The sequence below is a fragment of the Danio rerio genome, chromosome 6 (genome assembly GCF_052040795.2).
Source record: "Danio rerio strain M-AB ecotype USA chromosome 6, GRCz13ab, whole genome shotgun sequence".
Taxonomy (NCBI): Eukaryota; Metazoa; Chordata; class Actinopteri; order Cypriniformes; family Danionidae; genus Danio; species Danio rerio.
Window position 1 is genome coordinate 29,053,955 of NC_141026.1, and position 25,282 is coordinate 29,079,236.

The following is a 25,282-nucleotide window of genomic DNA, read 5'->3' on the forward strand; positions in this document are numbered from 1 at the left end:
ACACATACACAGATGCAGACGAGATAGACATTGACTAAGTTTACATGAATATAAGGCAAAATATTTGCCTTAATCTGAATAAGATAATAATATGATAAGGGTGTTTACATTAGTTGCTTTTTGAATGTTCCTTTTAGGATCCAGTTTTACATGTTATAGCACATAGATGGATTAACAACATTGCGTCAAAAAATTATTGGATGCGAGGAACTGCTGGAAGAGTGTAGTTTGGTAACACTTTATTTTGATAGTCCATTTGAGTATTAGTAGACTGTCAGCTCAATATCTGTTGAAACTGCTGCTAAACAAACATTTTACTGACTAATAGTAACTTAGCAAGTACATGTCAACTTACACTAACCCTAAAGGCCCGTGCACACTGAGACAGTTTTTGCTCACGTTTTCAGTCTACATTTAACACCTCGTGACTAAATAAAGGGCGTTACTGTGATTGTGCACCAACGCACAAATTGCCAGGCGTAAAAGTGGAATTTTTTTAAAAAGCACCTTATGTTTGTTTTCGTTAAAACCTTTTCCACCAATCAGATTGACACTTTTGTTCACGTGCACGGAGCTGCTGAGGTTACAGTAAACAGCACTTCGAGGCGCTCAAGCGCAAAACTGTCAATGCGAGTGCACACTAAAGAAGATGCCCAGAGGCGATATGAATGTGGAGCTGCTTATTGCTTTGGTGAACAGTAATCATTCTTCATCGCTAGAGCGGGAGCTGCTACTTGAACCATCTATAACAACAAGCATGTCAACGTCGTCTTCTTCTTCTGTGTTACAAGCAGGTGTCAGAAGCTTAAAGTTGTGTAGCGTCATCTAACGTCAAGGAGTGATTTTGCATACTTTTCTGTTTTCTTTTTTTACGCCAGTGAAAATCGTTTGGGTTTAAAACCGGAACAACGTCTTGAAAAACGCTGTCGATAAACGCAAATGAAAATCGTCCTGGTGTGTACAAGCCTTAACACTAACCCCAACCCTAACCCTAACCTAACAGTCTACTTATAATCTAATAAGAATTAGTTGGCATGTCGATGATAACCCTTACCATTTTTAGATTATAACCCATACCATTTTGCCTGCATTTACACTGCAGATCTTGATGTTCAAATCTGATTTTGTGACTATATCTTTTTTTATTTTTGACGACCTTCTTACATCATTTTTTAAATAGATAGATACGTGACTCGTATGATGGCTGACACAGTGTCGAGATCCCGAAGCGCAAGTGTTTCGAAACACTGTACCAAAGCATGATCTGAAACACCCAGGTCACGTGACTGAAGCATCAATCATCTCAGAAGTGTTTCGAGATGTGGTGAATCTGCGTTTGACTGACAGGGTCAGAAAAAATCTTTGTCCTACATAGCCTAGTGGACCGTGCATGTACACATTGTTGCTGTGCTTCAAATGGCTTTTGGGTTTGAATCCCAACTTGTACAAATACTCCAAAATCCTTATTTTTATGTATTTTATTAATGTTAATGTTTTAAGGTGTAGTCTAGATAGGATACAGCTGTGAATACGCCATCAATATAGTAAAATATTTGTTACACTGTAATACAATAATTATTATTTTTACAGTACTGTGATGGTTGGGTTTAGGGTTTGAGTAGACGCTAATAAAATACAATAAATGGGAAATTTAATGAATAATATAAATAATTATTGTTAACTTCCGGCCACAACCATGTCTGATTGAGCAACAACCCTGTTTTATGACTAAAACAAGACATATTTATTCACAACGTGTTTATTCGGATGTCATACAAATGTTGAAACAAAACAATACGAAAACAGAGCATTTCAAACTGATATTAAGCAATTCAAAAATAGCTTTATCAGCCTGGATTCAAACTTACTATCCCTGCAAGCTAATCAGGAACTCGCACCACTCCACTATATCACTTGAAGTTTCTATTCTACAAAGTGGGTTTTAATACCTCAATTTGCTCAACTGATTCTTAGCTGAAGTTGTTCCAGTGCAATACATAAAAAGTGACCAATAGGTGTCACTGTAGAGATGGGTTTTAAAACATTTCAAAGCTTCGACACATTTGCTTCGACTGTTTCAGTGTTTCATGAAGCCTCACTTTGCCCGCCACTACTCATATCTGATTGTCTGCATTTACACTGCACACAGCAATGGTGCAATGACTAGGAAAAAAAGAGCTCATAATAAAAGAGCGCTCTTTCCTCCATTCCTGTTGTAACAATAATGTGACGCTTGGCAACATGGATGCGGATCCAAATGTAGGTTAATTAGCGAGGTCAGGTGAGCAATGGTCAACACAGGGGCTAACAGATGTATACAGGCAATCCAGAGTCGTAATCAAATACTGAGGCAGATGGTCAGAAGGCAGGCAGCAGACAGGTATAAACAGATAAACAGGGCGAGGATTTAAACATGGCAAAGCAGTACAAAGGAAGCATTGTAATGTCACTAAACAGTAAACAAGATTCAGCAATTTTTGTGTGTTTGTGTGCTAAATTATAGTCCATGTAATCAGTTCATGAGCGGCTTCAGCTGTGAGTGAGTCTAATCAATGGAGACTTGAAGCAGGTGTGTGTGTGTGTTGAATGACTGGATATTGTAGACCACATACTGGCAGATTTGTATTTCTATTAATTCTCTGACTTTACCAGCGATCTGCACAGGCTGGATCGCTGATGATCTTGATGGTAATCTGTTTGCAGGGTTTCATTTTTTTATTCTTTTTGACACGTTGTTTTACTATAGTTTATAGCAGAAAAGTTCTCAGTTGGCCATCTTCTTTTAATCTAGGTTTTCTTAAACCAGTAGGCATTTTAATGTAATGTCCATGGCATGATTTATGCATGGAATGTATGCAACAGTTTTAGTTTGTTGTTTACGAGGCAGACGTTGCACTCTCTCTCTCTGGGTTTTAGGGTTTGGGCCTCTGCTGAAGTCTGTTCAGAACTTAAAGCATTTAATGATGCGTGACTCGCATTGACAAGCAAAAATCCCATCTACCTGCTTGCAGACACGAGAACACAGATCTCATTCATATCGGATACATTTCCACATGAACAAGGCCTGAATCTGATTGAGTAAATCGGAGTCCATGTGATTTTTTCCTGCTTACATGGACATATCCGATCTGTGCCACATGGAAAAAAAAAATACGGAATTGGGTCAATTGAACCATGCAGTGCAAATGTGGCTTTGTTGGTAAGGTGCACTGTAAAAAATACAGGGTTCCACACAATTCGATAATGTTGTCTTAACAAATACAATTCCCGTTAAGGTAATTGGTTCTGAAAAATTGAAGTCGATTGAACATAAAACAATTAAGATGTCCCAAAAAAAAAAACCTCAAGAATTGTGTTGTTTTAGCCTTTTTTAAATAAGTAGTTCGAACAAATATTCTTTTGAGTGTGGTTTCGAGTGCAGATATTTAAATGCATGGTCAAGTTAATTGTCATACTACAAAAAAGTTACAACACCGTGTAAGCTTTCAGATGTAGCCACATCTACATGTTCAAATTTGTTACTGCCAAGTGATTGGTTGATTAGATATTTACATTAGCATTAGGTGTAGCTAATAAAGTGGCCTGTGACTGTACATTGTACTCGGTCACCTAGTGCAAGTCCATAGTGTATAGCATGAGACTTTCAGAAATTCAACTTGAAAGCTAAGGCATACAATGAAATAAAAAAAGCTGTGTCTCCGTGGCAACAAGCCAGCAGCTGACAGAATCTGCTATGATGCTAACAAATGATATTTTCCCTTGCCGCTGAGCTCTTGTCTTAGCAAACACCTCATGCAGGCCAAAGGGACACAGATTCAACACAGGCCGTGTGTCAAATAAAGTCAAGGTCACAGTTCTGCGAGGTAAACATTTCACCCGGGCTTTGACCTCGTCTACGTTACTGTGCCTTTAGCTGCTGTGGCAGCAGGGTAAACATGGCCAGTGGGCTGTGAAGTCACCCTATTAAACACTAAGAGCCCCTGTGCTCTGCTCCAGTGGTACTAGCATATATCACAGGCAGAGTAAAGACAGAAACACAGTTTATCACGTAATAAGCTGGCCTGAGGAGACCACACATAGAAACAAGGCCTATCAGATGGAACACAGTCCAAACTAACATAGAAACATGTAATGTGACAAGACTAGAAGTGGGTTGAAGGGCATTAAGGTCAGACATACTTTCAGATACTCTTTTGTTTCTCTAAATATATTTTAAAAGTTCATTTGCAAAACAATATTTTTTTCTAAGATAAACAGGTTTGTCAGTTTTAGTAATTTCTATAAATCATGTTTTGCTTTGTTTTGTTTTGTTGTGTTTTTTGCAATTGTGCTCTTCAATGCACAACAAAAACATCAAGATTACTAAAAAAAATGAGTTATCTGTATTTTTGCAAATAAACTTTAATATATACATACACTTACATGTTCATTAACCCTTATGTACTGTTGGGGATGTTTTCATCCACTCTGGGGTGATTGTATGGCCACAACTTTTTCTCTGTTTCAGCTAACAAAATGATGTTTGGTGACAAATTTTATTTTGAAAAAAATGCTTTGAATTAAAAAATAATAATAATCAACAATACACTCTAGGCAAATATATTACCCTTTTTGTAATGTTGGGGATAAAAACATCCACTGAAAACATCCAACCTCAGTCATGATTAAAACTATTAAAATTCTTAGAAATTTACAGGATTTCAACTCTTTAACTGCCAAATTCATAAACCATGTCACTGATTTGGTGGAAAAAAAACACAAAGAAATTACGTATTTTCAACATTTAAAGTAATTTTGAACTGGATTTTTTTATTACCTTTTATCAAAGACATGTGAAACAACATTGCCTTTGATGCATTGTTTTTGATTGATTTTTATTTTTTCTTCCTAATTTACTCTTGGTGGTTGTTTTTGGCCCTATTGACTTGTATTAGAACAACATTTTTTTTATTTTTTTTTACCAAACCATGACACCATAATGTATAATCATGCATTTTTGATTGTTGGTGGTTTTTCCTGCTGGAAAGAGTAAACATTTGTAATTTTTACTGTTGACCACCACTTGGCACCATTAACTCTTTAGATTAACAAAAAAAAAAGCTTCTGTATTTTATATGGAGTATAACAGCAAATTAAAGTGTGTGTGTATGTGGGTCTGAGAGTGTGTAACACACTTACCTTGATGTGTCTGAGAAAATCAAAATATTCATCTCAGCTCTCAGAACTACATAAAGTAAATTAAAACAAAATCTTTTATGCACAATCATATGTGTTTATAATGGAAGTCAATGGGGCAAAATAGACACCAACAGTAAATTAAGGAGAAAAAAAAATGTATCTATCAATGTATCAAACCCACTGTTGTTACTAATTGTTCATATATCCAAGACTGTGATAAAAGGTTAAAAAAATCTAAGAAAAAAAAGTCTACAATTACATTTTATATTGAAAATACATCATTGTGAGTGTTTTTTTTTTCACCAAATCAGTGACATTGTTTGTGAACTTGGTAATTAAAGGGTTAAAATTCTGTAAATTGTCTTAACATCTGAGTAGTTTTGAGCAGGACTGATCAGGTTATAGGTTGAGAAATAGATTAATGCACAAAAAAAGGGAAAGATATTTATCTGATGTATTTTTGCAACAGTTTAATTCAGTGGCTGTTTTAATCCCAAACATAACAAAAGGGTAGTAAATTTGAACACTGCACAAGTATTAATTAATTCATTTTTTAGAGAAAATTTGAGTAAAAGTTAGCTCATTTATATTTATTTAACTTCTGCCTCAGAAAACGTCCCAACTTGTGTTTCTTATTGAAACAGCATATTTATTATGTCAAAATTACTAAGTTACATAATAGTGGACAACTACATTTGTATACAAATATCTAGGCCCCAATACAAAATGTATTATCTGTATTTTTGCAAATAAACTTTAATATATACATACACTTACATGTTCATTAACCCTTATGTACTGTTGGGGATGTTTTCATCCACTCTGGGGTGATTGTATGGCCACAACTTTTTCTCTGTTTCAGCTAACAAAATGATGTTTGGTGACAAATCTTATTTAAAAAAAATGCTTTGAATTAAAAAATAATAATAATCAACAATACACTCTAGGCAAATATATTACCCTTTTTGTAATGTTGGGGATAAAAACATCCACTGAAAACATCCAACCTCAGTCATGATTAAAACTATTAAAATTCTTAGAAATTTACAGGATTTCAACTCTTTAACTGCCAAATTCATAAACCATGTCACTGATTTGGTGGAAAAAAAACACAAAGAAATTACGTATTTTCAACATTTAAAGTAATTTTGAACTGGATTTTTTTATTACCTTTTATCAAAGACATGTGAAACAACATTGCCTTTGATGCATTGTTTTTGATTGATTTTTATTTTTTCTTCCTAATTTACTCTTGGTGGTTGTTTTTGGCCCTATTGACTTGTATTAGAACAACATTTTTTTTTTTTTTTTTACCAAACCATGACACCATAATGTATAATCATGCATTTTTGATTGTTGGTGGTTTTTCCTGCTGGAAAGAGTAAACATTTGTAATTTTTACTGTTGACCACCACTTGGCACCATTAACTCTTTAGATTAACAAAGAAAAAAGCTTCTGTATTTTATATGGAGTATAACAGCAAATTAAAGTGTGTGTGTATGTGGGTCTGAGAGTGTGTAACACACTTACCTTGATGTGTCTGAGAAAATCAAAATGTTCGTCTCAGCTCTCAGAACTACATAAAGTAAATTAAAACAAAATCTTTATGCACAATCATATGTGTTTATAATGGAAGTCAATGGGGCAAAATAGGCACCAACAGTAAATTAAGGAGAAAAAAAAATTAATCTAACAATGTATCAAACCCAGTGTTGTTACTAATTGTTCATATATCCAAGACTGTGATAAAAGGTTAAAAAAATCGAAGAAGAAAAAAGTCTACAATTACATTTTATATTGAAAATACATCATTGTGAGTGTTTTTTTCACCAAATCAGTGACATTGTTTGTGAACTTGGTAATTAAAGGGTTAAAATTCTGTAAATTGTCTTAACATCTGAGTAGTTTTGAGCAGGACTGATCAGGTTATAGGTTGAGAAATAGATTAATGCACAAAAAAAAGGGAAAGATATTTATCTGATGTATTTTTGCAACAGTTTAATTCAGTGGCTGTTTTTATCCCAAACATAACAAAAGGGTAGTAAATTTGAACACTGCACAAGTATTAATTAATTCATTTTTTAGAGAAAATTTGAGTAAAAGTTAGCTCATTTATATTTATTTAACTTCTGCCTCAGAAAACGTCCCAACTTGTGTTTCTTATTGAAACAGCATATTTATTATGTCAAAATTACTAAGTTACATAATAGTGGACAACTACATTTGTATACAAATATCTAGGCCACAATACAAAATGCAAAAAAAAAAAAAAAAATCACAAATGAGTAGTATGCAATCATGAAACAAGCAAGTAGGCAAACAAGACGTGATTTTATGTGTCTGCTGGAATTCAACAGTCTCCAATTTGCCATCCCATATTGCTGAAGAAAGTTTTTTTTTTAAGGAGAGGATGATACATTTTCTCTTGTCATTGTATATTATATCAGTACATATTATAAAATGTTTTATATATTACTCAATATATTATAACATGTTTACAGCACACTTATCATTCAGTTTATATAACACTAAGAACTGTGAGGAAAACCTTCTGAAAGTGGGCTCTAAAAAGGGGAAAAGGGGAAAGCATCGGATGCGGCGGAACATGTTTCTGCCCTGTCTAAGAATGGCAAAAAGCAGACTTGTAAAGACTAAAAGTGATGTAGGAGATAGACAGCCCTCATGTGGGGCCAGCGGTTGCACTGGATATGTATATCTGCTGATAAGAGTTTCAGTTCAGAAACAGTATTTACTGAGCCTTTTAGATAGACATCAGCCACAGAGAAATAGCTCCGGCCTTCATTATTCCGTGTGAATCTTCCCTCATTTACCCAGGATGCCATCAGCATTATTTGGCTTCCAAATACCCTCATCCGCACATTGCACAGCTGTGTTTGGATGACAAACCAGACAAAGTTGCTGTTGATGTGGAAAATGGATGGCAACAAATGTCTGCCTTTGTTGGGTCTGGTCCCATAGCTGACAGTAAAGCTCTGAAGTTAAACACATAAATGAAATCACAAATAAAAACAGATGCTATTCTGAAAATTTTATCATGTGAATTGTTTTTTACCTAGGTCACTATCAAGTTGATGTATTGAAATCAGTCAAATGCCAATGAAAATATTTAATAAATATAAAAAGTTATTGTTGTTATTTTTAGTATTTTATAATATATCATAAGAACAAGTTTTCTGCATGATTTATAAACATCCATTTAAGACTTTTTTTTAGCTTTGTAGTTAAGACCAGCTACCACAACCAAGACACTGCCTAGAGTGGAGAATATCGAGATCCAAACAATGCGGAGACCAGAAGGTATCAGAACTAGGCTTGGGACAATAACCGTTTTTAAGGTATAGCGTGGTTTGGAAAAGTCAACGTTTTAAAACCCGCAAATTTTCTGCTACATCGTTTCTAAGGTATCTGTATGATTGTTTATTTGTTTATTTATTTATTGTTTGTTTGTTTTTATCGTTTTAGTTTTTTTTAGGACAACAGTATCTCCAGCAGAAAAGATATTCAAAGATGCTGTTTAAAATTGTAACAAAATCTGTGTTTTTGAAACAAATGAAGACAGCTGAATCAATGATTTATTTGAATTATCTAACCTGACATAAATTTACTGTTCCAAAATACTTTAAATGTTTCTCAAAATAAAATACATTGTGTTCAAACTATTTTCAAAGGGAAAAAATGTGTTGTTTTTTACATGGACATTTAAAAAGAATATATTTTAAAGCAGTAAAAACAATACCGTAAAACCTTGATATTTTTATCAAAGGCTATCATACGGTCAGAATTCCGGTTTTGGTTCTGCATAATTAAAACCAAGACCAGAAACAGATTAGATTTGGTGTACTTTCACACATGTGATTCACTTTGGACCACCGGCAACAAACAATTGGACAAATGATGACAAAATGTAGTATTTTTCTGCAGTTTTGGTTTCTTTTCACATCTTGCTGATTGCTCTGGTCTAAAGCAGTTGAACTGTGTGTGTAAACGTAATATTCTGTAGTGCATTTGTTTAAGACCATTTCAGTCATCTTCTCATCAGTGCCATTCAGTCTCTGCAGTTTAGTTGATTTTCCTACCTGATAAACAGCTCTCGGTAATAGTTCAGCATGCTTTCACTTTTGTGTTTGACATGAAATGCACATTTACCGGTAGGAATGATATCCTGGCCTACTTGTAATTCTCTCTTCATATAGCCATATATGCCTTTTACATATCCATAACACACTGTGATGTAGCCTGGTTCGTTAGTTCGAACAATTGTTTTGCTCCAGAGTTCGTTTCAATCGAGCCGAAACCACCTCATTCAGGCGATCTCGGACCGATTAATTAGCACAGATCTGAGCGCAATTGCTGGTTTCACATATGCCAGACAAACCACACTAACTGGGGAAATGCGTCAGGTTCCAAAACAAAGCTCTAGGTGTGAATGCACCCTAAGTAACACAACAAGTTACTTTTTCCATGAGTTCACACTTAGTTGATGATTGATAATAAAGCTTGATTGGCATGCTGTCCTGGGAGAGAGCCCTGAGCTTATGAGATCCTCGAGCCCTGGGCTCCCTCCCATTTGCAGGTGAGAGGGGAATTTGAGATCAGGTAGATCTCGATAAACTCCACCTGGCTTATTTCTAGCTAAATTACGGATATGGATGACTGAGGGAGGTGTACTCGCTAAGAGCTTGGCTATGGTATCAATATTGTGTGTTTAATTTGCTTAGATTGCATGAACCCGGGGAAAACCCACGCAAGCATGGGGAGAACGAGCAAAACTCAGCCCAAAAATGTCATCTGGTTTAGTAGGGGCTTTAACCAGAGACATTCCTGCTGTGAGGCAACAGTGCTAATCACTGGGCCGCCGTGTCGCTCATCTGGAAAGGAGGGGGAGTTGGGGTCTTCTTCAAGACGAAAATATTTTGATAAGAAAAACTGTGGTTATTTATAGTGAGTAAGGAACCATGTAGTTGGATAATCGATCATGAGCTGATGCAGGAACAGCTGAGACCAATCATAAGCACGTGATCCTCTCGAAATTAGTTTATTAATAAACTTCACTTGGAGATTAATTAAGTATTATACTTACCAAAGTAACCTTCCCCAACTGATCATGGTGTAGAAAAAAGTCATGGTTTTGGTGGTGAACCTGAAAAACGCAACAAGTTTATGATTAAAAAAACATATCCAAAGGCCTTAGAAAAGTATTTATTTAATTCAAATGCAAAAAATAATCTTGCTAATTTCATCAAAAAGAACATATAATTTCTCAAGTCAAATTTTAAGTTAACGCATCTCTAATTCAACAATGTATAAACTTTTGTAATGGAAAACAAAGTAAATGAAAAATTGAATTGCCCAGTGCATAAAACATCATCTGTGTTTATAAAATTTACCACTTGCTCTAATTAATGACCTTTAAAAGCCTTAAGTTGGGTAAAATCTAATTAAAACTGTTTAAAATATAAGATTTTTACACAAGGCTTTACAGAGACTAATGTAACAGAAATGTTTTTTCTCTAATTAATTCTGTAAAACGTTTCAGTAAATACATAAATAATTCCCATTCACACAGATAAAAAAAATAAATAAATATTATGCATGCCAAAACAGTAGATGGCATTGTCACTTTGTAAAGAAACAGTACACAACTACACATTCACAGACTAAAATGTAATGCACACGTGCATGGCGTCATGGTATCATGGTAGCATCACTTTCAAAAACAAAAAGGAAACGTTTTTTTTTTTTGAAGTGTGCATTTTCAGACCTTCAAATTAACTGCCAAACAGCATTAAAAGTTTCCATTTTTAGTCAAAAACTGTGCCATCTAAACACCCCCTGAAGCACTGATCTGACAATAAGGGTTTGATCTTTTATTTTCACATTTAAGCCATGTTTACCATCAATACGCTAAATTAATGCTTGGCAAGTGTGAATTTGGACACTGGTGGTCCCGTTTTAGGCACACTAGCTTGAAAGCAAACTATAAAACAGCAACAATGTATGAAGGCGTCTTCTTTGCTATGAAAAACACACCGGTTTTCTTCTTTTGACACTGAAATGCACAGACATTACACAAGGCATACCAATACGGATTAGAGAAAGGACGAGATTAGAGCTCATCAAAGCTGACTGGAAAGGCTCAGACATTCAGGGTAGACTTACGGCAACAAGGCACATTTCATTTAGCTCTATTATTTGTTCTCTGATCACTTTTCTGTTTCAGGCAAGACGGGTGAAAGCACCGCACTTCAAAAGGCAATTACTGCGCTGGGAACAAATGTGTAGCTGCTAACTTAGACACATTTGCAATACCCAGCTATAGCTTTGTAAATAATGCTATTAATCCCAAAACCCCCCATTGCTTTTAGCAATTCCTTTGATTATTTGGTTAATATTGGGTGACACATTTTTCATATAATGTACAGACAATTTAGGCAAAAGCGTGACACATAAACAACTTGGGTTTAAATTCACTATTAAAGTGTGGGGGATGCTAAGGTTGCAGTTGTGGCCTAGCGGTTAACAGGTCAATGGCATGACTTCTTTTGTTGCTTATATGTGGGAGGTGGGCTGGTCATTCATTCCTTAATTTTCCTTCAGCTTATTCATCATGGGTCGTCATAGTGGAATGAACAGCTAACTATTCTGGCATATGTTTTATGTAGTAAGTGCCCTTAGAGCCAACACCCAGTACTGGAAAACACCCTTACATTCTTTGCAGCATGTCATTGGACTGTGGGGGAAACTGGAGTACCCTGAGGAAACCAACGCAAACACTAGTGTTGTATTTTATTATATAATTTTAATTACATATAAGCTAATTATAAGCACTTGTAAAATGACTAACATATTTTAAGTTGATTCAAATTAGCTTTACAAATCATTTCAATTTAGATTTGTAATTGAATTCATAGGCTGAATCAAATATAACAAAATAATTATGTTGAAACATTATTAACTTATAATTTATGTTTAATTAACAAACTTAAATTAACTTTCTAATCTTTTTAGAATTACATTTTTGTAATTCAGTTTGCAAAATGTTATCATAAAAGAAAACAACTAAAATAACTAACTAACTAACTAAAAGTTTATTACATAACTATTTGAATGTACTATAAAATAAAAAGAATAAATGTTTGAACAGATAAATAAAAATTAAATTAAAACAATGATAAAATTTTTTATCATTGATGTAAACATCATTAAACAAGAACTTCACGCCGTTATTTGTCTTTGAGCTATTTGGCTGGGTTCATGCCTATTCCTTTTCTATATATCACTACATTCCTTTACATTAGAAATATAAAGGCAAAAATAAATTGTATGGTAATACACCAGGGAAAATAAGTATTGAACACATCACAATTTTTCTCAGAAAACATATTTTTAAAGGTGCTGTTGACTTGAAAATGTCCCCAAATGTTAATAATAACCAAAGAAATCCATATATTCAAATAAAACAAATCTAATTATTTACAAATTAAGTAATGCATAAAAAATGAAAAGGGAAAAGTATTGAACACATGAAAAAGGGAGGTGTAGAAAGCCAAGACAGCAGCAAAAATCTCTCAGTAGTTCAGCAACCCTCTGCCCTTCGTCATGGTAAATTAGCATTAGCTGCTTCAATCCAACATCTACATTTCCAAGAAGATGAAGATGAAACCGGAGAGAACATTTTAATGAGAGCCAAAACACAGCCAAGGAAACTCTCAAATGCTTTTAGAGAAAGAAAAACAATCTGTAGAATGGCCCAGCCAATCACCTAACTTGAATCCAATAGAAAACACAAAATAAAGATCAGATTTGACAGCCGAGACCCACAAAACCATCAAGATATTACACTCTGTTGAAGTCTGTGAAAAACTCACACCTGAGCAATTCATAAGACTTGGATTCTCCATATGAGAGTCGTCTAAGCTGCCATCACTAAAAAAGCCTTTAATATAAAGTATTAAATACATTTCAGCAGTTCAGTGTTTTCTCGTTGTGTCATTGCATTGTTATTACGCAAAACTCATTTTTCAGATTTATTAGTTTTCTTTTATTTTTATGTTTGTATTATTTGGGTTTTTACCAAAATCTGGATCTATTCTATGTCAACAGCTCCTTCAAAAATATTATTTAGAGTAAAACCATGACGTGTTCAACTCCCCCCCCCCCCCCTACTGTTCATTAAGTTAGTAAAGTAAAATATAGTAAAACAAAGTAAAAGAAAACAAAATTATAAAAAATATAAGCAATGCACGCATATTTTTGTGCAGAAGCAATGTGCGCATGTCATCTAGCCAAGGACACACAGGTCAGAGTTCTTTAATGCAGTATCCATAACTGTTCTCACAATAGCCTTTCCTTTGATACTTTAACAAATTCAAACTCTTAATTAACAAACAAAATATACCAAGAGAGCTGCACTAGTTTCAACACCTCTGTAAAGCCCCCATGACATCAAACTGTCGCTTCGGTATAGTTAACCCGAAAGCTTTAACAACCCAATCATTCCAACTGGGCTCCACTTAGAGCAACCTTGAAAAATCCCAGCAGGCTCCAATATAAACAGGACATTTTTTATTGGCCCGTGCACCGCTCAAAGGCCCAGGGCACGAGTCAAGTTAGTCAAGTATTCGCACTATTCATTGACATGTTCTATTTCAAATTGAAGTCATTCTCGCTGTGAATGGCTCATTTTTGAATCTCAAAGCAATATAAAAGAACGGGATCAGGGTTAACTTTAAGCAAAACCACACTTCACCTACAAACCGCACATCCATCGCTGCATTCAAGCTTTCGAGTCCATTCTTTTCCGGCAAAATGCGCGTTGATCTTTGTGGCGCTGTGCTCTATGGCCATCCTGTTGGTTTGACCCAGCGTAAGGACTCACTGCGGTTCAGCTTGTAATGAGAGTGTGTTGCAGATGAGTAGGAACAGGGCAAAACGGCAAGGCTAATGCTCACTCTGTGAGGCGCCAGCAGACAGCACAGATCCCCCACAGGGCTAATTACAGAACCACTGACGTCCCGCTGAGAGGACACGGCCTGTCGGACCTGCATAAAAGCAGCAAAGCAGTAATCAAAACTGTTGCATCTCTCTGGCTTTCTCGTTTCCTCAGATATTGAATAAACAGCACGTATCTATGGCATACAAACACAGGGCTTCTGCTTCTGTTCATGTGTTTTTAGTGATCAAAATAAAGAGCGATTGGACAAGATGCATCACAGTACGTGAGTATGGGTAAATAGTTTTTTTTAAAGTTTGGATTTAGTGGCACCGGAATCTAGAGGTATTGATGCTAAATTAGTTCTGCAAGAGAAAATCTTAAAAATATTATTTAAAGAGCCCCTATTATGGGTTTTTAAAAATAACCTTTCATACAGTGTATAACACAGTGAAGTGGAATATCCAGCTAAGGCTTAAATCTGAAAGTGCACCGTGTTTAAAACTATTGATTCATGTATAAAAGAGTTGACTCAGAGTGGTTCAAATTAATCATCGGGATAACAAATCTTTAGCCGTGTCGGCGTGACGTTGATACGGAACTCAAGCCCCGCCCATTTGTTGCGAGTGCAGACCCAGGAAAATTAAAACCCCTGGCCACAAACACTGTAGAAAGAAAAAGAGGAAGACAAATACTCTAGCAGATCCTGTTCGATCAAGGTTCATCAGCCATTTGTTAAAGGAAGGATCAGAAAAGACTATTCCTTCCTCCATTTCACATGTGTTACTTAAGTGTGATCAAAATGGTTGCCTCCTTGTTTACTCTAACGTTAGCTTGTGAATTATGTATTTAATTGTGTTTTGTTATAACAGCTCCACAGGGCTTGTGCTGTATTTGGTTAACTCTTTATATTATCATATCGTGTCTAAAACCACGTTGAAAATGCAATGTGTGATGATTTATTTGTAGATTTAAATGTGTTTGTGAGCTCGCAATCCTCTGCCATTTGTCATTACTATGGTCACCATCAGCTGTTCCTACACACATGAGGCGGTCAGGTTTCAAAATAGTTCAGCTTTGGCCACTGTGTGGAATAATACTGAATGTGTGTCTTTGTATTTATTTAAGTTAAGAATAGAGCAATATGCTTGTGTTTGCTTTAATGCACTCCTACATTGGGCTCACATATACTGTACACTCTGCACTCTGACTACTTTAAAATTGTTGATAAGTCCTGGTGGGCATTTCTTCTGAATGCTGAACGCAGTCGACCAATTGCTGGTCTGTGTCATCGGACCAATCAGCGCAGAATAGCATCGAGCTAAGTAGGGTAAGTCGCTGAACAAATCAAATGGGAGCCGTTGGAATAACTAGGTAAAAATAAATGCATATTTTAAGACAATGAAAGTGTTTTTTGACCTTGCATGCATTTCAGACTGTTGTTGGAGACTACCAAAACCAAAATATGACATTTTTAAATGTATGATAGGGGCTCTTTAAAAATTTGTTTTTCAATTTGGTTAAGAACACTGAAAGACACACTGCTGTAACAAATGTAGTGCTATAAATACAGTATGAAAACCACATAAACGTTAATAATTGTTCACAGTGTTGTAGTAAACTTCATAACAAAAAAGCAACGTGGTGATTTGGCATTTTTTGTTGATTATTTTTTTCTTCATTTCAATTTTCTGGATGATGGTTTTAATGGTTAAAAAAGTTTGTAATCTAATGCATTTTTATTAATCACAACATTTTACACTACAGCTACCAAAAAAAACAATTTTTTATTTATTCAATTGATACGTTTTTATCTTAAGCAATTTCATTTTTTATTCGTTTTTTAATCATGTTACATTTAAATCTTTGAAGGGAATCTGCAGGTTAAACTTTAAAGATTTTTATCATTATCATTGCTTTGAGAAGTACATTCCACTGCAAAATAAAAAACACTTGAGTGTCACTGTGTAAATATTATGCAGTTTTATTCTCAAATAAATCAACAAAATGCTCATAAAATGCCTGATGAAATGTGTGTTCTTATAGTGAGAAAACAGATGCTCAAAAATACCATGAACACCAATCATTCACAAAACGTGTCTAAATACTATTTTTGTGAGTGTAAGACTCACCGACACATGCATATATTGTGGATAATTTAAATGGGTCCTGTTTTACTTTTGATGAAATCATAAAATTTTCTGCAAATTTCAAGACATTTTGCATTATTGAGGTTCAACCACATATCACTCTGTGATCATCTGCATTTCAAGAATAAGCTTTACAAATTACAAACGGTTTTAAAACAAGTACATGTAATAAATACAGTAAAATCGCTACGTAAGTCACCACCACAGTCTCATAGTGTCAGTACCATTAAAAAAAACCTTCAATCCCAGTTTGTAGACTTTAATTATATTTATTTTGTGCATTAACATAAGGGATGGCATACAGCAGTCTTTATTAACATCTTTGCAGAAAGGCTTTAATTAACTTCATGAAAAATATATCAAATAACAGTTAAGAAAGTTCTTATTGTTGTAAAGGAGATCTTCTTCATTCTTGTCTGTCACTGTGCTGTTTATCTACGTGAAGGCTACATGCATCAGAGCAAAACAGAAAGGTCTCTATGGCTCTGACATGCATGTGAGAACATTGGGCTGGGAGAACAAGCTGATTTGCATTAAAGGCACAAGCAACAAAAAAGCTACAATGATCTAATACCTTAAATTTCCCAGATTTAGTAAGACATAATAAATAATCTGATGGGTATTTTGAGCTGAAACTTTACACAGACATTGTGGAGACATTATCGTAAATCTTGAAAACAGGTAAAATATGTGGCCTTCAAAGGGTTATGCCGAGTTCAGACTGCATGATTTTAACCCTAATTTTGACTCGCCGATAGGTTTTGAGAAATCACAGAAAAATGCCTGAAATCACAGGCAAATCAAGTGACAATCACACAGTGTGATCAAAGATGCAATTTGAGAAAATCGCTGATGAGTCGCTGATGCCCGTGAGATATGTGGCGTGCTAAATATCTGAAGCTGTCGGTGATTCAAATTATGCCGTGGGAAATGTGTTTTGAGTAACATTGGCGATTCCTACAGCCAATGAGAGAGCAGCATTTACTAGAGTGGGTACCTGCAGGCCAGCGGGAGGATGAGGGAGACGTTAAAACACTCATTTTTTGTTTATTTGTACCCAAAAAATGGAGGAAAATCTAGCAGAAGTTTGGCAGGAGCACCCGTGTCTGTTTAATGTGTCATGTGAGCAATATCACAACCGGGTCAAAAAAGAAAAATGTTGAGGAGAAATTGCTAATTCCCTTCAAACCCAGGTGAGCAAATATGAACATTTTCTACCCCATTAAAGGCTTCTTTCTCATTATGTAGTTGATAACAAAAGATATACTACGTGTTTTTTGGTTGTGAGACGTTTGGACAGAGCGATTCTTAACGCTAGCCCAGATAGTCATGCAGTGTTCAAACATCTGTGACAAGACTACTTTGAAAATCATGTAGTCTGAACTTGGAATTAGTTTGCTGTAAATAGCAATTGTTGACATTTACTTCATCTCCAAACTTGCGAATTTATGAAGTACGAATTTCTTCTTTAAACATTATGAAAAAATTGTATGTTTAACTTTAGCCAATGAACAAAATCAATCTATGTAAATATGTTGGTATTTGGCCAAATATTTAATAAAGAAAAGAATCAAACAGGGATTCTATACTTTTAGGAAGATAATATTCTCTAGCAACTATTGTAAAACTCCAACTTAAGGTTTAAAGGTGCTGTTTGTAAGTTTTTGACTCTTCTAAAGCATAAAAATAACATAATGGGCCCTATCATACACCAGGCGCAGTGTGGCGCAAGGCGTGACGCAGTAGTCTTTTGGTAGTTTCAGCTTGGCGCAAGAGTCGTTTTGAGGCGTTGCGCTACGCTGTTTAAATAGCAAATGCATTAGCGCTCATTTTTGCGCCCATAGGCGTTCTGGTCTAAAAAGGAAGCAATCTGAGGCGGACCACTGGCGCGTTGCTATTTTGATATAAAAGATTTTTCATTAGACCAAAACTAACCCGGTCTAAACTCCAGCGCAGAGTTGGAGCAAGAGAGCAATAGGCAAATATCTTTACATATGAAAAAATTTAAATATTAAGGATATATATAGTATATAATAAGAATAGATATAGGATATAAATATAAAGGATTAAAATATTACAAAACATATTATTTTCTAGCCTACATAAATATGAAAAATCACTGCTTTTATGTCTTCTTTATCTCGGGAGGCTTTTTCAGATCATTCATAACAATTTGCTTTTGTATAATTTTATTATTATTAGCAGTATTATTTATTATATCCATATTTATATTTGTTTTATTAAAAACAAGCTTAGATTTGCCCACCTGTCAGAATTTAGACCATATGGGGGACAGCATGTGTTTTAGGATATAACTCAGGTTTTTGAGCACATTTTGCTATTATTATTCATTTATTCATTTGCTGGAAATTAGAACTGAATTTAGAAATAGTTTTGAAACGAATATTTGCACTTAAGAAACAAAAGTATTTATTTATTGACGAATTGTTGTCTGTGCATAAAGGTTTCCCTATCCAAGAGCGAAAGTGAAACGGATCCATTATCTCTCATTCTCACGCAGTAGATGCTCTGTTTAACAGTTTTCTGTTAAAAAACTGTTAACTGTTTGCTTGTGAAATGCTCATTTTTTCCACTTAGACTTACTTTGCGTCCTGTAAATAGTTAATGCGCTCTTGGTGCGACGCAGCTGACTCTTAAAGGGAATGGGAGATAAGATTCTAATTAGTGTATTCTCAAAACACACCTATAACTCATTAAGAATATAAACTCAACCCTTTTAAAACATGTGCCGCGGCGCAAGGCAGATTTCCCGTCCTTAAATTTGCAAAAATGCGTCCTGACACGCCCTGAAAGCGTTTGTGCCCTGCGTTTTGCGCTCTGCGCATGGACCGTCAAAATAGAGCCCAATATGTTTGCAAACATTTCAAGAAACACGCCGAGTGAACAATCTTTATCTGAAAAACAATGCTAAAAAAAGTCAGTTCTCCTGCTTTAAAAGTGTGAGTTACGTGCCGAAACGGTGTCTTTGTTTTGCTTCTTTTAACCCGCCCAATGCCAGTTAGCCAATTGTATTTCAGCACCCCGGGTTGTCCTGCTGGAGAACAGCATATTTCATTCATTCTCTCAGAAAGGCTCTCAAAGCCTGGGTTCGTGACCGAAATGTGACCTCTGATGGCAGATTTTGAATCAAATGAGATGCAGATTCAGAGTTCCACATGAGGTGATTATTAATTAGCAAGTAATATACAAATTATGAATGTAAACATTAGTTGAGCAGGTTACATAGTTACCGCGTGTCTTAACAACATGCTACATGACGAGATTTGCAGTGTTAAGCAATTTGGCTGTTTGCACCAGACCAAACTCAACAGAGATTTAAATACAGCTATTTAAAGCATAGAATATGCCCTCACTCACAAAATGGTGAAGTTTATAACCTTTCACAGTTCTAAGGTTCAATTTCAAACAGTTTATTTTATTTTCAAAACCTGCTGCTGCTTTCACTATATGGCACTAAATGTCATGTAAAATGGCATTCAAACTCACATTTTTAGCATTTAACTAAATAAAGCACATGAGGTGTACCTGAGGTGGTCTTGTTTTCTGTTGTTCAGCTGCAAGTAATAGAAACCATTTTTAAAACATCAATTTGAGGTGTTGGTTAGAACAAAATGTCTAGTCAATAGATAAACAATATGCATTTTCCATCAATAGATATTTGACATGTCAAAGAGTTTATATTCTACATTTCACACACTGAAAATGTAGTACAAAAGAATGTAAAAAAAAAAATTATTTCTGTAAAAAAAAGAAAAAATGATTATACAGTGAACAACTAACAACTCTTCGGTCCTTTTGGAAAGATATTATCCTTGTACAGCTGTTGCAAAACTCTAAAACTAAGTTATAGAACAGTCAATAGATAAACGATAGGTATTTACCAACAACAGAAATTTAACATTTGTAGACTGAAAAAGAATAGTTTAAAAAAAATGTTTTAAAAAAATCCTAACTGAAAAGTGAAATTGTAGGGGTGATTAGGGCTAACTGATTAATCAAAAAAGATCACGATCTCGATTCGACCCTAAACTCGAACTTAATTCAGCTTTTCTACCAATCAGCCAATTAAATTTGCAAATTCAGGGGAGAAGCTTAAAGGCGGTTGCACAAGTCCTCACAGGGATATAAACACCTTCCAATGGTGTTAAAAGTGTCACATACTCTATTCATAAGGTATAGTTCACCCAGAAATGTCATTTCTGTCTTCATTTAATATGTTTTTGTGGCCGCAAAATCACACATGAGCTAACCGCAAGCTGTTTGTTTACTGCCAAGAACAGTAAACAATCTCTGTTGTGTACATGCACGCCAATGACGACTACTTTAGTTAACAAAACCTGCATAGGCTGTGAATAACAGGTAAAAAAGGTTTAAATAACGTTCAGTTTGTTGCACAGAGTGATTGTTTGAGAGCCACACAGAAAGAATGATTTGCGTGTGTGTGTTTTTTCTCACAGTGACGGCAGCCATGAGCCGCACTTGATGAAAAATGAAACTGGCTGCACATCGTTTAAATGATCATATTGCATTTTTTGGTTATGATTACAAGCATTTGATATGTTTTTTTCTTTAATAGCTAACACATAGTGTTGTGCATGAAAATAGATTTTTTTACAGTGTCAGTATAACTACTCTAGCCTATATAATGTTGGATACAATGCAAGAAGAAATCTGATAATGAAAAATGTCTGGTTTTACCAGTAAAAACAATTGGTCCAATAATGTTGTCAATGACAAATGACAAGCACATGTCTTAAACATAATAATTTAACTTTATTATGAATAGCTGTATTCAGGTTATTTTAGCTGTATTCATTGTTTTACTGTGAATTAACAAACAGGACATATTGAAAGTCTGTTCAAGTCCATCATAATGACAAAATTTGTACCAAATTTTGCATTTTAAGCAACAGTAGACCTACATATAGGCCTAATATTATTAGTGTTGTTTTACCATAACGCCACTCTAGAATTATAAGGTTCTATCTGACCTTTTTCGTCAAAATTGAGATATTGACATATTCTTATTAAATGACAACTTATTTACAATATTGGATGTTTTTTATAATTGTTTACATTTTAAGACTTGTTACACACATGCTGTTTGCTATATGGAATGCAAAAACTTTAAAACTCAATACCTTAAACCATTTAGAACGCAGATAGAACGTTATAATTCCAAGGTGATGATGTTTGAGAGTTAACAATAAAAATAGCCTACTCAAATTAACCTTTATTTTACATCTAAAGAACTGTGAGAAAATCGTGATCTTGATTTTAAGCAAAAAAAAATAAATTGTGATTCACATTTTAGCCAGAATCGTGCAGGGTGATCATGTGAATGTCCTGCTATAGTTTAATCTGTCATATAAGCTATAATGGTGGCCCAACTAGTGTTCTAAATGCATGGGTTAAAATAGTTCTCCCTGTATTCGCATTAGTTCAGATGTTCTTAAAGAATCTTTGAAAAAACAACAGCAAAAAGTTTGAGCTCCCATCCACTTCCACAGCATGAGCAAAAACCACAATGGATATCAAAGAAAGCCAAAACACTCGCATACCAACATTCTTCATAAAAAAAGGTAAGTCACACAGGTTTAAAAGAACAAGGATGTGTAAATAATCATAAAAGACCCACAGATACCATGGTCTTAATATTTGACAAATCTTTAGATTCCTCCTGTACCCAAACTCTGACTCAATTCAACAGCAGCATCATTCTCACAATCGCAACAAAAAAATGAATGAAACAAAGGCATTTTTGATCAACGTTCAGGCTGAATAGGTGCAGAGTTTGTTTGACTTCCATCACTGAACAGCTCACATTCCACTAAATGGCCTTTATAGCTCAGCTTTGGACGGTCTCATGGCTGTGAGGTCACCAAGGAAGCTCCACCAGTGTGTCGGATCCAGTCTGAACGTCAGCTATTGACATATTTCCTTCAAGAACACAGAGACGGGGCAAAGTAAACATCGGTCTGCAAGGCATGCGCTCGCACTGATGCTCAGATGGGCCGATTTCTGCTATCAGATTTCCCCAACATATTTCTGTGGCTGCCTAGACTAAGCAGGAGTCCACGTTAGGAACAGATAACGAGTGTCTTTCACACAGCACCGACACGTACCGGGACGCTTATCTCTGCACCTCCTCACATGCCAGTGCAACCAGGACAGGGAGGAGATTGTTACATTTGGTGATTTGTTTTTGCTTCTTGAAGCAGATAAAAATGCACATAACCCTATGGAATCCTGGAAGAGTGCGTGTCCGGCTCTGAATGTACATACTACTAGAACATGATGATAGAAACGCATAGAGGCAAAAATATCATCTGTATAAAACAAAAAGATGAATAATTGGTGCATGAAAGGCACTGAAAAAATGTTGTTAAATATTTTTGGATGTCACTGAATTCCAGAGAAAATAACCAGAATTATTATTTACTCAGAAAAATTAACAGATAATGCAGTTGCTTAGACAGTTTTGATTGTCATTGACATTCATTGACTTGAAAAATGTCATTTACACCTGTTGTAAAAAGTGACAAAATACAATAAAACGAGTTTACTCATGCTGATAAAACAGGCAAATTTAAGACAAGACCAATTTAAGACTTTATAAGACCTTTTTAAGACTATTATGAATGAAATTTTAGACTTTCACAGCGAAAAACTAAGATTTTTGTAACAGCCAGAATAATTTTTTGGTAACACTTTATTTTGATGGTATTAGTAGACTGTCTGCTTAATATATGTTGATACTGCTCCTTCAAAAGAAATTTAAATGGCTATTAGAAACTTTGCAAGTACATGTCAACTTACAGTAACCATAACCCTAACCCCAACCCTTACGGTCTACTTATAATCCATAGCGAATTAGTTGGCATGTAGATGTAATGTAACTTAAATTCAACAAACAGACCATCAAAATAAAGTGTGACCCTTTTTTTTTATGTTAAAATTAAAATTTAGTTCAGTCATAGCCAAATATTTTAGATAATATGTCGAAACAAGCAAATACTTAAACTTAAAAAAACTTAAAAAAAGACAAGTTTTTTGCAAAGTTTTATGCAAAAATACATGGAGAACTTTTAAATAAATGTTATAGTAAAAATGTAAGAAAGATTAAGTCATATGTTCCTATGTTACAGAATTCTGAATTAATTATTTAAAAATTTTGTTTAAGGTGTTGCAGGTAAATATAGACCTGTCGCCTGATGTAGCAAAGATTTGGTCCCAAAACAAAATATTTTGGCCTTAACCTCCTTATTAGCAAGGCATCGTATTCTACTTCACTGGAAATCAAATAAGCCTCCAATTACATACCAATGATTTGTGGCTACCAAGCACTTTTTAAAGTTGGAAAAGGTTAGATGCTCTGGGAAATCTAATTTCTTTAAATAGTGGTAATATTTTATAACATCTTGCTTTCCATTTAATAGATACACTCTCCTTGATTGTTATTTATTTCATAGTAATTACATTTTTCTTAGTTTTTAACTATTATCTTAAACTGTTTAATTGTAAATATTAACTTTCAACATTGACAATGTATCTGAATATTTGATTGCGATTGCTGAACGACTGCGTGCAGTTAGTCGTAAATTTCTGTACCCTTTTATTCTTGCTTCCTTTTGCTTTTCCCCCTATAAGTTTTTTTTTTTTCTTTTTTAATTTTTTTTTCTCTTTTGATTAAAATTGTAAGAAAGATAAATAAACTATATTGGTAAATAGAGTTAATTAATTAGACTTTTGTTAAACTTTTTTTGGATGGATTGTTGGTTGTACTGATTGGGTAGCTTTACGTGGACAAAGAAAATTTAAGACCTGTTAAAATTTATTTTACATCCAATATCATATTTCAGTGAATTTAAGACTTTTCAAGGGCTAAAATTTCTTTTTTTTTTTTTTTTTTTACTTTTTAAGACCCCACGGAGATCCTGCAAAAAGAAAAGAAAAGAGATATTAAATTTACTCATGTTCAGAAATAACATTTGGTAGTCAAATAGTTTTTGGTTACCATTTACTTCCACAAAAAAATCAAATGCTGAACACAAAAAAAAATAAAAAATGAAATAAGAATATTTGGTTGTCAAACTGTTTGACAAGCAAAGAATTTAACAAACCTAAACTATACACAAAATGAATAAATTCTATCATTATTTACTCAGCCATTCCTAACTGTATGACTGGACACAAAAGAATACATTTGATAGAAAGAAACTTACAGAATTTTAGTAATCAGGCTGTTTTGGTTACCGTTGACTTTATAAAAGCACATCTGATATTATCTCCTTACCTGTAAAATTAGGATACAGTCACAAATATTATCTCAAAAATTTGGTATTATAAATTTCACTCAAATTTATTTGGTTACTGTAATTAAAAAAATGTATGACAAAAACAAAAATTAAGAATGACTATATCTGTTTTGGTGGGTGAAAATCTTGAAATGGTAGCATTTTTATCAATTTAATTTTATCCTTTATTTATATTATAAGGTTTACAAAAATAATTAAAATCAAATATATGTGTATAATTAAAATCATATATACACGTATAGTCTTGCATTTAATTAAAGAATTTTGTTAACCAAAGCAAAAGGGGGGAAAAATCATGAGAAATCCCTTCAAATGAACAAAACGACACAATTCCTCCAGCCCATTTACAAGCACATCCGACAGAGCTCACACAGGCCTCTGTGCTTGATCTCAGAGGAATCTGCTTTGCCCCCTAAGACCCGACATCCCGTCATCCGCAGCTACTCAACCTCCTTTTCATTCCCTCATCCGTAATGGCAGCAATTAAAATATAAGGTAAACTTTTCGGCAGCCTTTCACGCCACTGAAAGGCATTGTGTTGCAAATGGGTAGTAATGTATTCATCCCTAGGTAAACATCCCTGCCATGTCCCTTCTGCAGAACAGAGGAGAACAAAATGAAAGTGATAATTTCTCCCCCTCTGAGAATTCGCCTCTTTAAT

The 25,282-nt window shown here is 34.6% G+C and overlaps 1 protein-coding gene across 9 annotated transcripts in view; it reads right to left on the reverse strand.

Moving 5' to 3' along the window:
* LOC147836365 (uncharacterized) overlaps positions 1–25,282 on the reverse strand; it is a 144,100-nt gene that overhangs the window by 77,999 nt on the left and 40,819 nt on the right. For 2 of the 9 annotated variants that reach the window (XR_015493701.1, XR_015493700.1), the window contains exons 2-3: positions 13,950–14,241; positions 10,281–10,340 (exon numbers count right to left, since the gene is read on the reverse strand). The exons of 3 other annotated variants lie outside the window; for them this stretch is intronic. Coding sequence is in view for 1 of the 6 variants with exons in the window: in XM_087257230.1 (XP_087113356.1) it covers positions 10,281–10,340 (60 nt within the window). In the remaining 5 variants the exon portion in view is untranslated. The remainder of the gene's footprint in view (positions 1–10,280; positions 10,341–13,949; positions 14,242–25,282) is intronic. 4 more of the 9 variants (XR_015493696.1, XR_015493698.1, XR_015493699.1 and 1 more) reach the window with 2 other exon arrangements.